The following is an 18,240-nucleotide window of genomic DNA, read 5'->3' as shown; positions in this document are numbered from 1 at the left end:
CCCTCCCCCACTTCCCTACCCACCAATTCCCATTTTTTTTTAGCCCTGGCGTTCCCCTGTACTGGGGCATATAAAGTTTGCAAGTCCAATGGGCTTCTCTTTCCAGTGATGGCCGACTAGGCCATCTTTTGATACATATGCAGCTAGAGTCAAGAGTTCCGGGGTACTGGTTAGATCATAATGTTGTTCCACCTATAGGGTTGCAGATCCCTTTAGATCCTTGGGTACTTTCTCTAGCTCCTCCATTGGGAGCCCTGTGATCCGTCAAATAGCTGACTATGAGCATCCACTTCTGTGTTTGCTAGGACCCGGCATAGTCTCACAAGAGACAGCTATATCTGGGTCCTTTCAGCAAAATCTTGCTAGTGTATGCAATGGTGTCAGCGTTTGGAAGCTGATTATGGGGTGGATCCCTGGATATAGCATTCTCTAGATGGTCCATCCTTTGGTTACAGCTCCAAACTTTGTCTCTGTAACTCCTTCCATGGGTGTTTTGTTCCCAATTCTAAGGAGGGGCACAGTGTGCACATTTTGGTCTTCATTCTTCTTGAGTTTCATGTGTTTAGCAAATTGTACCTTATATCTTGTATATCCTAAGTTTTGGGCTAATATCCACTTATCAGTGAGTACATATTGTGTGAGTTCCTTTGTGATTGTGTTACCTCACTCAGGATGATGCCCTCCAGGTCCATCCATTTGGCTAGGAATTTCATAAATTCATTCTTTTTAATAGCTGAGTAGTACTCCATTGTGTAAATGTACCAAATTTTCTGTATCCATTCATCCAGTGGAAGAAAGACAGCATTTTCAACAAATGGTGCTGGCACAACTGGTTGTTATCATGTAGAAGAATGGGAATTGATCCATTCCAATCTCCTTGTACTAAGGTCAAATCTAAGTGAATCAAGGAACTTCACATAAAACCAGAGACACTGAAACTTATAGAGGAGAAAGTGGGGGAAAGCCTTGAAGATATGGGCACAGGGGAAAAATTCCTGAATAGAACAGCAATGGCTTGCGCTGTAAGATCGAGAATTGACAAATGCAACCTCATGAAACTACAAAGCTTCTGCAAGGCAAAAGACACCATCAATAAGACAAAAATACCACCAACAGATTGGGAAAGGATCTTTACCTATCCTAAATCAGATAAGGGACTAATATCCAATATATATAAAGAACTCAAGAAGGTGGACTCCAGAAAATCAAATAACCCCATTAAAAAATGGGGCTCAGAACTGAACAAAGAATTCTCACCTGAGGAATACCGAATGGCAGAGAAGCACCTGAAAAAATGTTCAACATCCTTAATCATCAGGGAAATGCAAATCAAAACAACCCTGAGATTCCACCTCACACCAGTCAGAATGGCTAAGATCAAAAATTCAGGTGACAGCAGATGCTGGCAAGGATGTGGAGAATGAGGAACACTCCTCCATTGTTGGTGGGATTGCAAGCTTGTACAACCACTCTGGAAATCAGTCTGGCCGTTCTTCAAAAAATTGGACATAGTACTACTGGAGGATCCAGCATTACCTCTCCTGGGCATATATCCAGAAGATGTCCCAACCGGTAAGAAGGACACATGCTCCACTATGTTCATAGCAGCCTTATTTATAATAGCCAGAAGCTGGAAAAACCAATTATATGATAAAAAATTGAAAAGAGAAACAAAAATCAGAGGATATGAAAATGGTAGAACTTACTGGGACCTAAATTTAACAATGGTAGCAAAGACACTGAAAGGTAATGAGTTGGGGGACAAAGAAATGACACCATCCTTAAGAACACTTGCTGTTCTTTCAGTAGAATAGAATTTAGTTTCCAACACTCACTTACATAGTGAGTCTCACAGCCACCAGTGACTTCACCTCCAAAAGATCTTTCCTTGCTTGGGCACCAGCATCCAAATGTACACACTCACACACAAATACACATCACATACAAACAAACATGCACACGCAATTGAAAATACAAACATAATAAAAATTAAATATATAAAAGATTTTAAATGAACTTTTTTTGTGATTATGTGAAGGACAGAAAAGTGATATTAACCTGGGTATTTTTTTTAATTAGGAATTTTCCTCATTTACATTTCCAATGCTATCCCAAAAGTCCCCCATATCCTTCCCCAGCCACTTCCCTAACCACCCACTCCCACCTTTTGGCCCTGACATTCCCTGTACTGGGGCATATAAAGTTTGCAAGTCCAGTGATGGCCAACTAGGCCATCTTTTGATACATATGTGCTAGAGTCAAGAGCTCCAGGGTACTGGTTAGTTCATAATGTTGTTCCACCTATAGAGTTGCAGATACCTTTAGCTCCTTGTAACCTGGGTATTTTTAAACAATCAATGTATTTTCCATTTTAAAGCTATAAATAAATTAAATAAATACAGTTATAAATAAAATATAAATAACTGGAATGTCGTCAGAAGACAAATTATACCATTTAAAAATGACCACTGAACTCACACCACCCTAAAGAAATACAGGTCATAAATAAGCAGAGAAAAATATACAAACTCTTTGAGGGTACATTAAACTAAATTTATTAAAATAAACTCCAAAACACCAGAAAGGGCAGACACCAGCAAGGATGGGAAACAACAGGAAGTGCCAATACATAAATGCTAATAGAAACTTTAGTGATTAAAAAAATCAACAAAAATAATCAAACTGAAATAATTAACTACTTTCCTTAAATGACTAAATAAAATAAATTGTGCTACATTTGGATTATTTCACAGTGGTAAAAAGAAATGATAATCATGCCAGAAAATATGAAGAGTCTCAAATAATATTCATGAGAGAGAAAATCAGGACCAATCTGAAAAGGCTGTAAAATATAGGATCCCAAGTGCATGACATTCTGAAAGGGGAAAAGCACAGGAAAAAGAATGATTTCGGGGTATACTGGATGGAGGGGATGGATAAAGATGAGGGAAAAACTAGAACAGAAGAGACACTGCCCTCCTTCAAACTGCTATTAAATGAATATGGAAGTCCATGGAATCAGGTTCCATTATTCTAGGTCTATCTCAAATTTTGCCTTAGGAATATTGGGTTTAAGGTGTGTACAGCTGGCTTTTAAGTGGGTGGTAGAGATCAAACTCATGGCTTCCTCACTTACTCATTGAGTCAACTCCCCTGCCCAGTACATCCACTTTTGCTTGTTTGAATTTCCTCTTTCCCCCTCTCTACATTCTCTCTTCACAGATATATCTGAAAGCTGACCTATATTTCATCCATATTTTGAAGAAAACTGCTTTGAATTTTATTGATCCCTCCTGCTATGTCACAGTCTGTGGTTTTCAACCATGTAATCATCACAATTTCCGTGCCTGAAATAATTCTGCTCCCTTTTGTCCTTTTCCCACTTATCATTAGCCGAGCTGTGCTACCTGGAATTATGCAGGTGCTGAGGTGTACAGGCCTCAGATGCCCTGTAGCCTATCTGATAGTATTTCCTTGTCAGTATCTTAGGCTTTAATCTCTAGACTCCCCCCCCCTTTTTAAGTATTAGTTTCTATGTCTTGCTCCAGTGACATAGAGCAAATTTTCACTCATATACTTGCAGCAAATTGGCAAATTGATTTAGAAATTTACTAATTGCAACATCTCCGTCACTGCTATGTCTTGTCACATGAGTCAATCATTGTTCCAAGTTAATAAACATGGGTTGGAGCTTGTGTACCTAGTCCTTTCTTATAGGCTATTGTCTTGTTTTTAGTGCCTAGAATTTTATTATCCTTTAAAAACAATTGTGCTTTTGATTTGGCAGTTATTATATCATGCAAATCCATTTACAACTTTGTCAATATTATTTTAGAGAACTTTTAATCTGGAATTGGTTTGCTCTCATATTTCTGGAGTGGCCTCTCTGGAGTTCAATTAAGTACTTGTGGCACTCAATGAGATCTTTTTATAGGCCTATAATTCTATTTTTTCTAAGTGCATGCAGGATTTGGTTCTTCTTTTGTGCAATACTGTTTTCTTTTTCTAATTATTTCTTTCACCTAGTTTCATGTACTCCCATTATTCATATATGAATATATTTACAGGCTGAAGAGCTTAAGGATAGCAGTGCAGTTATGAGGGGCAGAGGTTTCATTTTTCTTGTGGAGCACAGTACTTCAAATTGCTGCGTTCCTGTGAGTGAAACCTTTGTCTTCTATCTTCTCAATTCACTGAAACTGCCACGGTCTACTGGGATCATCTCTTTTCAGTAAGAATTCATCTATATCTATTATCTATACTGATATCTAATCTCTCTCTCTCTCTCTCTCTCTCTCTCTCTCTCTCTCTCTCTCTCTCTCTCTCTCTCTGTGTGTGTGTGTGTGTGTGTGTGTGTACATATGTACACACTTCTGAGCAAAGCCAAGTTTGGTGGGGGCTGAACCTACTGTTTCTCAATTCTTATAGATCACATTCCCACTGTGTTCATGTTTTTCAGTCTGAAAATAATTGTTTTGTATATCTTGTTCAGAATTTTAAACATTTGTGTGGGAATGTTATTCCAGAACTCTCTGCTCCCATATGGCAGAGAGCAGCAGTTCCCTACTTACTGGTAAATATGTTTCAGACCTCCGTAAACTGTTAACTATAAAATTCCAGGCTGTGATATTTTTAATTCTTCACAGGTATTTTACCTATATTATTAAAAAAAAGAAGCTGGAGTTTGATACACATGTAATATAATAATTATGTCTAACCTTAGACCAAAGTTCTCAACATCATGATTTCCACTTGAAAATTAGCCGAGATGATCTATGGACCATTCTGCTATGAAGCATATTTTTTTCTACATCAGCATTTACTATGCCCTCATCTCTGTAAGGTGTTGTTCAGTCTTTATTCTTAATAGTTGTAATTTATGAGTTCATCAATTTTGTTTATCAGACTACTGGTGACTATTTGTTGATCACTGAAAGTAGACTGGCATGAGGTGAGAATTCTGCTTTCTCTTGTCCTTTTGTGATGTATGCTTGTCTCCACTGCAGAAACTCAGTATACTGTTAATAACTGTACTTTGAAATTACACATAAATTCCAGTCAAGCTTTACTTACTCTAGCTTAAATTAGAGTGGAGGTACAGTTATAAACCTTAAACCATTTCAAAAACAAAAACCATTCTAAAGTGATAACCAACACCGTCCACCTTCCCAAATCCATAATCTACACTCAGAACAAGCATCACAAATGTCCTCCTCATTTTGAAACTTATTGTTTGCTTAGTTTTCATATCTCATACCTTCGTGAATCACTGGCTTTGGTTTTCTTCATAAACAGTGTTTGTTGATTTTTGACCCCACTTATAATTCCTAATTACAGGACTGCATTTGGGGTGGTAAAAAGATGCCTTTCCTTTAATAGTCAATCCTTCTTTCCTTTATAATCATTATGCTTTAAATTATTTTCTGTGCTTATTTTCACATGTGTGTGTGTGTTTAGAACTATATAGCTCATGTGAAACCAAAATCTCTTATCTAAATACCTGCTCAATATTCATAGAGGATTACTTTTGAAATATAAATAACATATTGAAAACATAATTTCCTTACCCAAACTTTTTTCTCTCTAAACACCTCAGTGTCAAAAACATGACACTGTACTCTTTAAATTTCATAACTTCAAACTCATCTACTATATTTTAAAATAATCATTCAATGAATTGATAGGATATATCATACCTATTTTTAATATTTACTCACAAATCAGCTCAGTTTGGACCCCTCCAATGATTTTCTCTCATTTAAATAACCCTTCCTGAGCCTGGAGTCATGCCTCTAGAGTCATCTGACATGTACCCATAGAACAGCCTAACCTTTCACATTCAAACAAAGGTAATATTTTAGAGTGAAAAACAGGGCATGATACATGCCTGCTGGGCTTTGTACACTAAACCTGCACTGCGTACCACTGTCCTCTTCCACCTTACACATCAAGAAAACCCTAGCTAAATACCAATGTTCAATGCTGTCAGCTTTTACATAAGAACACAATCATCCTCACCTGCTGCCAGGTTTGTGGCTTCAGTTGGAGTAACTGTGACATTTATTGTTTCTAGCAGGATATCCTTACTGACATATGTTCTCAGTCTCAAACAACAAACGTCTCTCTAGCTGTTTTCTTGTCTGTCTGACCACATCTTAGAATGAGTAGGCATCCGGCATTCTTTCTATCCACACAGAGTCTCACCTCTGCTCTTCATTTCATTTCAACTACATCCATTTGCTTTTTTCTCCTTTAAAAAAAGTTTTATTCTCTCAGTACTGAAATCAGTACTACTTTACTAGAGCTCCAATAATAAAGTGTGTGTGTGTGTGTGTACTTACACATACTATGGAGCTTAAAACCTGAAAATACATTGGGAATTCATTCTTACTGTCACAGGTCATGAACCACAGTTTATAATGGATGTTTTCTTCTGAGAGCTATGAAGAGCCATCTGTCCCATTTCTCTGCCCATCAGAATTGATCGGATTCATATACCCAGAGCATTCTGACTTGTTTAGCTTCTGACTTTCACCTTATAAGCACACTACTCAAAATGGAAAGAAGCTTACCATGGTGGTGCAATTTTAACTTGATTGCTCTGGAAGCACTCATTTGCAAATACATTATGTACTGAGTTACTAGGGAGAGGACACAATTAAACATGGATTATAATTTAACTGAGTATTTGTTATATTGCTGAGAAAGAAATAAGAAGAGCCAAGTGTCCCCAGAGACACATGCTAGATGTTATTACTATCTAAAATATAAAAGGGAATATTTAAGAAATAAAGGAGCACGGGCTGAGAGGTGAAGTATTCAGAGTTTAAGAACATAAAGCTAGTAGGAAATGTGAAGGTGACTGAACACAGCAATGACAAATGAACAGAATAGGACAAGTGAGGTAACAGTCAGAAGACCTCCACTGAGGTACACTTCATGCCTTTCGAAGATTTCCTGTCCTGACCCAGATGGCCTCCCAGTTGGTAAGAAGGGCTCTAAAGAGTGTCTAAGGCTAGAATGGTGAATACTATCTAACAAAAAATAGAGTCAGATGTGAACAGGTAAAAAATGAGTGAACTACAGGAATTGGGCATACAGAGCTTGATGGGTCATGTTTTCTATTAGTCACTGAGGAGCACCACAGAATTTAAAATTGCTTTCAATATCGTCACTTGTACTAGGAGATAAATCCTCCAGATGGTGTCTTTAAGAGACAAAGAGTGGGAAAAGCACAAATAACTCCTGTGACTGCCTGACCATACTAGTATTCTACATGACACATAATGGCATCCTACACACACAAAATGGCACTTAGGCCAGGGCATTGCATGCTTCCTGCCTTTTGTCTACAGATATGTTTCCAAGACATGGTGTTCCTCACATGACACAGGCTGTTCACCATCCAGGCTCACTGGATGATAGAGCATTGTGTACTTAGCTGGTTGGATGAGGTATGCATATATGCAGGTGAACTGCATTGAACTAAATCTGTGTCTCCAGAGTCTGCTGCCTGGAACTCATCATAACACTGTTGCCCTGCCACCCCAAGCTATCAGAACAATGCCCCACAGGATAGTATAGACACTACAATAAATAATTAGTAAATGAGATTTCATGAAACTGAAAAGGCTTCTGTAAGGCAAAGAACACAGTCATTAGTTCAAAATGACAGCCTATGGTATGGGAAAATATTTTTTTTTTTACCAGTCGTGTATTTGATGGAGGATTAATATCCAAAATATAGAATAACTCAAAAAACATATAAACGTGTTAAATGATCCAATGTACAGTTAGGATATAGTTCTCAATAGAAGAATCTCAAATGGTTGATTAAACCCTTAAAGAAATGTTCAACATCTTTAGTAGTCAAGAAAATGTTAACTAAAACTACCTTGGGGTTCCATCTTAGCTCATGCAATAAGGATTATCCTTGCAAGAACTCCTAATAATGAGGGATAAGGAGTCTCAACTGGTCATCTCTTGTAGCCACAAAAGACTTCCGGTGATGGGACTATGTTACATTAGATTGAGTTGTTGGCCAAGAAGGACCCATGGAGATAATTAAAGAAGCTAGGCTGGTGCTAGGAGAGAAAGCTATTCTCTGCAAATTTATTGGGGCCATGGGCACATTGTAGAAGAGAACATCCACACAACCTATTGAATGTGTGAATGTGGAGCTATCAGGGAGGCTTCCCCTGCCAACAGATGTGAGACTTAGAGGTCCATATCCATACATTATGGGGAAAGAGAATCTAAGTTGAAGGTCTCCAGCCAATCTCTCCCCTTGAAGTACAGGAAATGCAGTTGAAGATGGGAAAGAAAGATTACAGGAATCAGAGGGACCAGAGACACCAGGAGAACATAGCCCACTGAATCATATAGGCTCACAAAGACTGAAGCCACAAGCAAAGGGCTTGCATGGGTTTGCACCAGGTATTCTGCATGTATGCTTTGGTGGTTAACTTGGTGTTTTTGTGGAAATCCTAATAATCCGAGCAGGTAGATCTCTGACTCTTTTGCCTGCTCATGGGACTTTATTCCTACTATTGGGTTTCTTTCTCCAGCTTTTGTGTGAGAGCTTTTTTTCTTGTCTTAGTGTATTCCTTTTGTCCTCTTTGGTTGTTGTCTCTTGGAGGCCTGTTCTTTTCAGAAGGAGGTAAAAGGAAGTGGACCTGGGAGAGAGGGGAGGTGAAGGGGTGCTAGTAGGAGAGGAGGGAGCTGAAATTTTGGTCAGGATGTATTGTATGAGAGGACAATCTGTTTTCAATCAGTCAATCAAATAACTAATTAAAAGTTGAAGCCTTTCTAAATCTAACCTAAATTTTGTCTTCCTTACAAATTCCAAGACTTCAATCACTGGAAACTAAATAAAACTTTCCTCTACCCTTCAAAGTCAGGTAACTATGACCCTACATGGTTTTGTGATTTTTCTATCAAATTGGAGTATGCAAAGAGAGGCATTGGAATGGACTGATTACATAAAGGATACAGGAGCACTTCCAGATGAAAATGGATATGTTCCAAATACTTATGATGAGTAAATTGGACTCAAATTATAGAGACCATAATCCTTAGACAAACAGATAATATTAATTTAGATCAGAATACATCATCGTTCCAATTCTCCAAGCCTTTCTAAGAAACTCACTGTGCACTAGACCCAGAGAAAATACAGTGATTTACACATGAGCAGTAAAAAAGTGAACAAAATTCATTATTCTCTAAGTTAAAATATAACAAAAGATTCCTACATATGAAGTGATTCATCATACTGAGATTTAGAAAATCATGATGGGGCATGCTTCAGTGTCTTCATGGACTTACCACCTGGAGAGAACTTAGGCAGCTGAAATAATGTTTGCAGAGGAAACCCCCATATATTTACCATCTAGTCCTGCAAAAACATTGAATCAGGTATGATTCTTTTATAAAGCATAAAAAAAGATGTGTTTACTAAATGCTGCAGAATCAATGTGCAGTATTTTCTACTCTCCTGATTACAGTTACCCGAGAAGCTGAGGGAGGTCTACAGGCTGAAAGAATTTTTCAAGCACCTTTTATATTGAATGTATTATAGGACTTACATAGTCACAACACAATCTTTCTGAACAAATAACATATAATATCATAACATGAGATTACGTTGATTACCAAGCAATATGGTTAGGTATAGTTGGTTATAACTAGATATGTAATATGGTTTGATAATAAGCATACTTTTATAGGATTTTTATAATTTTTTAAATAGGTCTTTCTGGTTTGGAGTACTTTCTCCTCAACTCCAGAGAGAAAAAACAGTTTTAAAAAGAATGGATAAAAATGTCCTGCTGTTTTCAAAGGAGTGTTCCTGAGGAACAGCAGTATATTGCATAACAAATTCCAGAACAGTTCTTCCTGTCAAAGGGTGTAGACACTCCCATAAGTCTTCAAATGCCCAAATAGAAACTCAGAGGCAGCGATGTTGTTACTTTAGCGAATTCTTGGGGCGGGGGGGGGGGGGGGAGAGGGGGGAGTGAGCATGCCATTGTGTATTTTGTTTCTATTAAATCCATTAGATTACCAGCACCCAAATAATAGTACCTTAATATTCCTTGTTTGTGGGGCCCTAAATTTGATATTAATAATAGCTGTCGGCTTCCTAAGAATTAACATACTGCATAAAATCTACTAAGTACTTTCTGTTTTGTTTTGTTTTGTTTTGTTTTTCCACTGAAATAAACCATTCAGCAAATGAGGTATGCTATCTGTTTTCCCAGTCCTTGTTTGACTTTTCTTAGAACTTTGAATTGTAGATGTTAAAACAAAAAGGTTCACCAAGTTTAAGGATGGTAGTTATATTTTAAAACACATGAACAAATAATAGAATGTATGCTGTTCCACTGAAAATTCATCCATTGTCTGACTGGTCTTTTAAGGATTTTATAAAACTAATGAAAAAGGGACAGAACTCTTTTTTTTTCCTCCACACAAAATGCTCATCATAGGATGATTTTTTTTTTTTTTTTTGCCAAAGCAAAATCACCTTCTATATCCTATGTAGCTATAAAAACACTTAAAAGCTACATGAATATGTATTTGAAAAAGATACCATTTCTATAATGTCTATAAAATATAGGGGGAGGCTCCTTTTTCATCTAATTGTATAAAACAATATTTGCTTTTAAGCCCAAACACAGATTATTTTCTTATTGTTGCCTTATTTTTCAAATTTGACAGTATTAGTTACTATTACTTGATATTTTTCTTTAAAAATGTTAGTTATTGCCCTCCCATAACAGAAAAGTATTGCTTTCTTTTCCCTTAACTGACCTCATGTCTACCTCCCATGCTCCACATCTTTGGTCAAGAGTTCAAAATTATTTGAGAAGTGATTACTCTTGAGCATTCGCACTGCTGATGTCTGCTTTTGATGAGGCAGAGGGAGCATCACGGTTACAAGTCAATCTGTAGTAGATCATATTCTCTTGAGACAATACTGTTCTCCAGGCATTTGTGTTCCAATAATGATGCAAAATATATAGTCTATATTTAGGCAGCCAATAGAAAGTGGCCAAGACTTGTGTGGCTTATAAACCAGAGGACTTTACTTTTGACAGTTCAGGAGGCCACAGTCCAGAATCAGGTGCCAAAGTGATAGGTTTCCCTTTCAGATACTTGCTTTGGCTGGCTCCACACAATGCTGCCCTATGGTCCTTGTTGTGACAATCCAAATTGAGGGATCATATTGATGGTATCATTTTAACATTATTTTCTATTTTCACACTCCATGGTTAAATAAACATCAACTGTAACATAGTAGAAGTAAGAGCATCAACTTGTCAGTGTGAAGAGGTCATGTTCTGTGCTCACCATTGTCAAGCAGAAATTTGTTTCTAATATATTCACCCACATCAAAGAACAGAAAATTCAGGACTGACCATGGGCAGCCCTACATGTGCCATGAGATGACTCTCCGAACAGACACTGCTCCAGACTCACTTTCCTAGTAACAACGGGAAAGAACTTTTATGTTGTTGACTACTGTTGGGTATCATTGTTCACTTTTGCTTTAATCACACTTAAATTTTGATAAACCTTTTCATATCTTACCTAAGAGTTGTTTGCTGTTTGAAAACTATTCAATACCCAATAATGTTTCTTTTCCTTCTTTGTTTTCCTTTTTGAGAAAAAGATTACTAGAATATAAGTGTAAAAAATATCTAGGTATTTGAAAAGAATTGTGTTTTGTAGTTCTAGCCTCCTGGAAGAAAAAAAAATACATATATATGTGTGTGTGTGTGTGTGTGTGTGTATATATAATATAATATATATATATATTACATATTTATAATATATGTATATATATGAGAGTAAGAAAGCTATATATAGAGAGATATATAGATATAGATGAATAAATAGGTGTATGTGTGTGTATATAGATGTGTATATATCAGTATATATGTTTATATGTATATATGTGTATATATGTACATATATATTTGAATTTCAAATTATCTTTGTTTGCTGTCATTTCATTACATAATACTGGCATGAACACAAGTACGTCATTAAAGCAAACCACTCAAATCAAAGGTATATTAGCTTTATATTCTCAATTTTTATTAATAAATTAATTAATTTCTGTTTCTTCTGCAGTTTCTCTGATCAATATTCCTCATGTCAGTTTTGCTCCCTGTATTGCCTATCTACTTCCAATGCAAGTTTTGTCATTTCAGATCCATTATGCTGCAAAAAGCAAGTGTTACACACTGGAGAGGTTCAGCCACAAATTTTGATTAGATTGAAATGATATTTTCTACTTTTGATGGGATTCATTCAGAAAACTGGTTCTCAGTCCCCTTCTCTTCACCTCTTAATATATAGATATTTTCTAATCCACTTAATGCTGAATTAGTTTTGTTGTGTGATTTATTTTTCTTCAGTTCAGAGCCTGGAGTTTATCTTCTAGGCCTCTTACTGAATTTTCCCTTTGTTATTTCCAGAATCTTCTCTATAATTCCTGCATGAGTTTTGTTTGATTGTTTTGTTCTGTTTTGTATTCTATTATTATTGTTTGATGTATACAGCATGATCTCACATTATACTCAAGCTGTTTATTGAATGACAAGATCCTCTGAATTGATATTGTAAAACTGATTTCTTCATCCACATTCATAGCATGCTTGTTCTTTTTCTCCAGATTTCTCCTTTCTACTTGGGGTGAATTTATTCACTCTCTTTTTCATTGTTGTATTCTTAGTAATCCCCTAAAATGTCCACTGATGTCTATTGACTGAATGTACGATGGACTGAAATGTATTTATGACTGAAACATCCTGAAACAAGAGTGGATTCTAGTTGGGTCGTAGTATATATAGTCCTCTATATAGTGATTACATATTACACCAGAGAAGTCTAAGTTTGTATACTCATATAAATACAAAAATGTATGCCCACATAATCACACACACACCTGCATACACCACATTCTCTTCTAATGGACCATTTCCTCAAGACATTGAAAGATGCATATTAAAGATATTGACAATTTGTTCTGAATCCATTGAGATATGGTATGCATCTAGGCCCCTCAAATTTACTTTCTGACTTAGAAAGTAGAGGAATCAAGGAACAAATTGCCTAAATAGAATGCCTCTTTTGGTTTCAGAAAGAAATCAGCAATGCAAATGTGGAGAGATTCAGGGATCCACTCCTTGCTCTGACTTTGAATAAGTCCTAGAAGAATCTCTACTTTAAGCAACATCTGTCCCCTTCCTTGCTGCTGCCTCTGAGCTTCCCTTGCCAACAGCAGACTGCTTGTGATTTCCTCTCTCAACCTAAATTTTAACTTCCTTCTGAATGAGTCAGTTGCCATTCATCTACTTGCTTTATGCCTTCCAGAATTCTACTACTTTTGTCTCATCTCCTTAACCTTTCGTCTTCCTAGATACTTTTATTAACTTCTTGTCAATTTACTAAAATTGGGAGGAAATAGTTTACATTTATTTCAATGAAAGTTTCCCAAACTCATGTTGTAAAGTTAACTCTCATAGATATATATTTATTTCTGCATGTAATTATGTTCCTGCTTCTCATTGAAAAAGTATAAAACCTATTAAATCAAGAAGCCATATGTAGGGCACAGGATTGACAGCAACATGTAAAACAATCAGAGAAAATGAAGATTATGTTCATTTAGAATTCATTGGTTTATCAGATCTTATTGAAACATTTCTATGCCAAACTATTTACAAAACCTTTGTAGTGGATAGAAAACCTTGTACTCTAATGTTAATTTGGGTCTATAAAATTGTTTGCAACAGAGAGTCCACACTTACAAAACTGAGGGGCCTTGTCCCCAGTTGGTTCTGACTGGTAAATAAAGATGCTTACAGATAATGGTTGAGCAGTGCAGAGAGAGTCAGGAACTTAGGACTCCAAGGTTTGGGATCAGAAGAAGGAGATGGAGAAAGGAAATAGGGATCTGCCATGAGGGGAGAGTGTAAAGGAGAGTAGAGATGCCATGCCTTAGAAGAGTGTAGAACAGAGAGTCTTGGCTACCATGTGGAGGAGATGGGGGAGTGCAGCCCAGAACACAGCCTAGTTGAGCAGCCCTCTGAGTCCAGAGCAGCCAAAATAGAATATAAAGTTTAGTAAGTAATAACTCGAGATTATTGTCAGGAAGTGGATTAACCTTGTGCCTTGTGGAGACTAGGCAGCTATTGTCTACATTAAGGCATATCAATATATTAAAGACTGTGGTGTGTGTGTGTGTGTGTGTGTGCCTTTCATTCAGGAAAGTAAACCATTGAGGTGGGTACTGAAAAAAATCTTCTCTAGTCTCTTATCATATAAAGAGCTAATATCTAAAATATATAAAGAACTCAAGAAACTAATTTTCAAAAGAAATGAAACAACCTAATCAAAAATGGTGTAGAGAGCTAAACAGAATTCACAACAGAGGAATTCTGAATGACTGAGAAAAACTTACAGAAATGTTCAAAATTCTTAGTCATCAGAGAAATGCAAATCAAAAAAAGCTCTGACATACCACCTTACACCAGTCAGGGTGGTGAAGATCAAAACCTCAAACAACAGCACATGCTGGCAAGGATGTGAAGAAAGAGGAACACTCTTCCACTGCTTGTGGGATGGCAAACTGGTACAACGATTTGGAAATCAATCTGACATTTCCTCAGAAAATAGGAAATGGTTCTACCTGAAGACCCAGCTATATCACTCCTGAGATGCCCCACCATACCACAAGATACATCTGTTCCACTATGTTCATAGCAGCCTTATTTATAATAGCCAGAAGCTGGAAACAACTTAGATGTCCCACAACAGAAAAATGGATTCAGAAAATGTGGTTCATTTACACAATGGAGTACTACTCAGCTATTAAGAATGAGGAAATCCTGAGTTTTGTAGGCAAATGGATGGAACTAGAAAAAAATCATCCTGAGTGAGGTAACTCAGATGCAAAAGGACATAAATAGTATGTACTCACTAATAGGTGGATATTAGCCAAAAAGTACAGAATACCTAGGATACAATCCACAGAACTCAAGAAGGTTAACAAGCAGAAGGGCCCAAGTAAGGATGCTTCAATCCCACTTGGGAGGGAGAAGAAAGCAATCACTGGAGGCAGAGGGAGGGAGCTGAGTTGAATAGGGGAGGGTGTGGGAAAAGGGGAAACAAGATCAGGTGTTGGTGGGGAGGAGCAACAGAAGAGAAGTCCTGAGGACCAGCAGAATAAATAGAAATATGCAACCTTGGGAGTTGGGATGTGGGGGTACCCTGTAGAAGGTACCAGAGACCTCGACCCAAAGGGAGGGACCTTAGATGAAATGAAAAACAGTGGGAAGAGGGAACTTGTAGAGTCCATCTCCAGTTGAAGGACAGGGCATCAATTCCTATCTAAAAGAACTTCAGGGACAAAAATGGAAGACCTAACAATATTACTGAGGCTCTTGTGTGCTTACAGACAGGAGCTTAGCATGGCTGTCTTCTGAGAGGCCCAACAAGCAGATGACTGATACAGATGCAGTTACTGTCACCCAACCAATGGACGGAAGTTGGGAATTAGGGAAAGCATAGAAGAAGCTGAGGAGGAGGGGCACCCCATAGGAAGACCAGCTGTCTCAACTAACCTGGATACCTGAGATCTGTTAGACATTGAGCCACCAATTACGCAGCATACACAAGCTGCTCCTAGGCTCCTGACACATATAGAGAGGAGTGCCTGGTCTGGTTTCAGTGGGAAAAGAGTCTAACTCTTGATAGACTTGAGGCTCCAGGAAGTAGGGAGACCTGGAGGTGAGGGGATGGAGGGCATCCTCTTGGAGACAGAAGGGAGGAGGAATGGGATGAGGGACTTTGGGAGGGCAGACCACAAGGGGGGTAAAACTGGACTTAAAAAACAAACAAACAAACAAACAAACAAAACACTCTCTTAGACGACGAAGTCATTGTTCAGTAATTCACTTAAATTAGTTTTAAATTAGTTTGATTTATAAGTTTGGATTTAAAAATACATCACAGAAATTCTATTAAGTCAAAAGTTACCAAAAAGAACCCTAGGAATCTTTCTAAACAATGTACATTTCCAGGTCTCACTCTAAATAACCTCAGAAGAATTTTCAAAATAGTGTATATTTTTTAAAAATAAATTCTCCAATGATATTATTATAATCTGCTAGAGCCACCTGCCTTCATTTGAAGTTGGGGAAATGTAGGCCCTTTTAAAAAACTGTATCTCTTGGGAAATGTTCAGAGGATTAGTAGAAAGCAGGTAGAAAATTAGAAAAACATGAGTTGACACAATGGACAATGTTTTTAATGTTCAAATAATCATAGCTAGTAAATACATGCTTAGATGTAGTGCAAACCTAAAATTACAAAGGTTCATTATGGTCTTTTTTTTTTTCTTTTTCTTTTTCTTTTGTTTTGTTTTGTTTTTTTTTTTTGTTGTTGTTGTTTTATTCAAATTAAGCTAAAATCTTGTTTGGAGAAGTGTACAGTTTACTGAGGGGATATTAGAAAACTTACAGATGAAGTTCTGTCCACTTCGCAGCGGCTACTCAAAATGAAACAGGCCTCAGCATTGTCCATCCTAAACACAGACAGAAAATAGAGAAACCATACTGAAATGCTAGCTACTGAAAGGACTATGTCAGTGCCTGACCCCCATCCGACATGTGTGTCCTCATGCTTAAAGAACAACTGGCTGTCTTGCCGAGCTTGCCTACACTTGTGAGAAAAATAACTTGCAGTATTCATACAGCTCACAATTAATGAGAGAAAAAGGAATTGAATTTGCTTTTATTTCTTAATGTATCTATATATACATACATATGTATAATTATATAAGTATTTTTATATCTATATATAATATTTTAATTAATATATGTTTTGCAATCTAGGATCATTACATTATTATTATTTTTATGGCTAACTCATTTCACTTCAGTAACTGAGTTGAAGAGAGGGAACAAATATGCTTAGTGGATTTAAGTCAAACTCTACTCTGTTTCCAGGAACCTGTTCAACTTTTGTTCCAACCCCCTTTTTGTCATGTGAATGTTCTTCAATTCTTAAAGTTAGTTACTAAAGAATATGTTGTATTCCTTTATAAATACTTGAAAACATAACAATGTTTATTTTTCAACTGAGCAATGCTTTATCTTCCTTCTACACTGTGATAAAGTTAGAGTCTTTAAAAACATATTTGTTTTCACTGGGGAAGAGAAAGGAAAAGCCTGGAAAATTAGTCCAAACAAAACAATTCTGAAGAAAGTACTGCGGGGGTTGCTAAATAACAAGGATACTGAATAACATTTTCTAAAGTATCATTTTCAGTAAAGCGGTGAAGTCATGTCATGCCACTGGCGTGTGGTTTGGAGGTGCCTACTCCTGGCTTCTTCCATGGAGAATTATGCTGAAGAATGTATTAATTAACATTAAATCCTAAATATCATATATGAAGTTAGGATTTGAAATGAACATGCAGTAAACAGTCACCCTGATGTCTTTCTCAGCCCAGCTTTTTGAACAGTGAGAGCTGGCCAACAGTCCCCGTTTCAGGTCTTGTATTTAATTTGTTCATTTTCAATTTCCATGAAGGGTTTCCTGTAAATGTGACCCCTTGGTGGAAAATCATTTCATTCCTAATAGTGATAGTTAAATTTAAAAAGCATCTATCTGACACAATTATTGCTAAAACAAAGAGCTCAGATTTAATTCCCAGAATAAAAAACTTCCACCACTAGCAGGTTTATCAACACACTGTGGATGAGCAGACTGAAGAACCTATCTCACAGTAACTTAAGGAGAATGATTTATAGAGATAACATAATAAAGAGATTTAGAAGATACAAAGGTGGAAACATCTTCTAGGTACCTAAATAATTATATAGATACCAAATAGGATATAGCTAAATCTTCAAAGTGTCACATGGAGTGTTTAACAGAGGTGTACTCTAAGATAAAATATATGCTGTAAGACATTTAAATTTCCAACATTTACCATTCATTTTACTGTGGTAATTTCTACTCACTGTTTTGTTTCTTAGATTAAGTCATTAAATAAAACAAACCTCAACTAAATTTATTTTACTCTTAAACAAAAGTGATATCAGAATTCATCATTACTTGGTACCTATGCATCATTTGGGTCATTATGTGAGACAAGAAAACTAAGAAAATCTTGTTAAGTACTGTGAGGAGGAAACCTTCACATTTAAAGAAGCACATAGA

At 36.8% G+C, this 18,240-nt stretch overlaps 1 protein-coding gene across 6 annotated transcripts in view; it reads right to left on the bottom strand.

Annotated features, from left to right (window-relative positions):
* Nucleotides 1-18,240, bottom strand: part of Kcnt2 (potassium sodium-activated channel subfamily T member 2) — a 381,807-nt gene that overhangs the window by 179,706 nt on the left and 183,861 nt on the right. For all 6 annotated transcript variants that reach the window (XM_029477039.2, XM_029477031.2, XM_029477035.2 and 3 more), the window contains one exon: nt 16,534-16,597. In XM_029477039.2, coding sequence (XP_029332899.1) covers nt 16,534-16,597 — 64 coding nt within the window. The remainder of the gene's footprint in view (nt 1-16,533; nt 16,598-18,240) is intronic.

The sequence above is a fragment of the Mus caroli genome, unplaced genomic scaffold (assembly GCF_978045245.1).
Source record: "Mus caroli unplaced genomic scaffold, Mus_caroli_1 scaffold_1, whole genome shotgun sequence".
Classification (NCBI taxonomy): Eukaryota; Metazoa; Chordata; class Mammalia; order Rodentia; family Muridae; genus Mus; species Mus caroli.
Note: the sequence above shows the minus strand (reverse complement) of the source record. Positions and strands in the feature narration are given on the sequence as shown.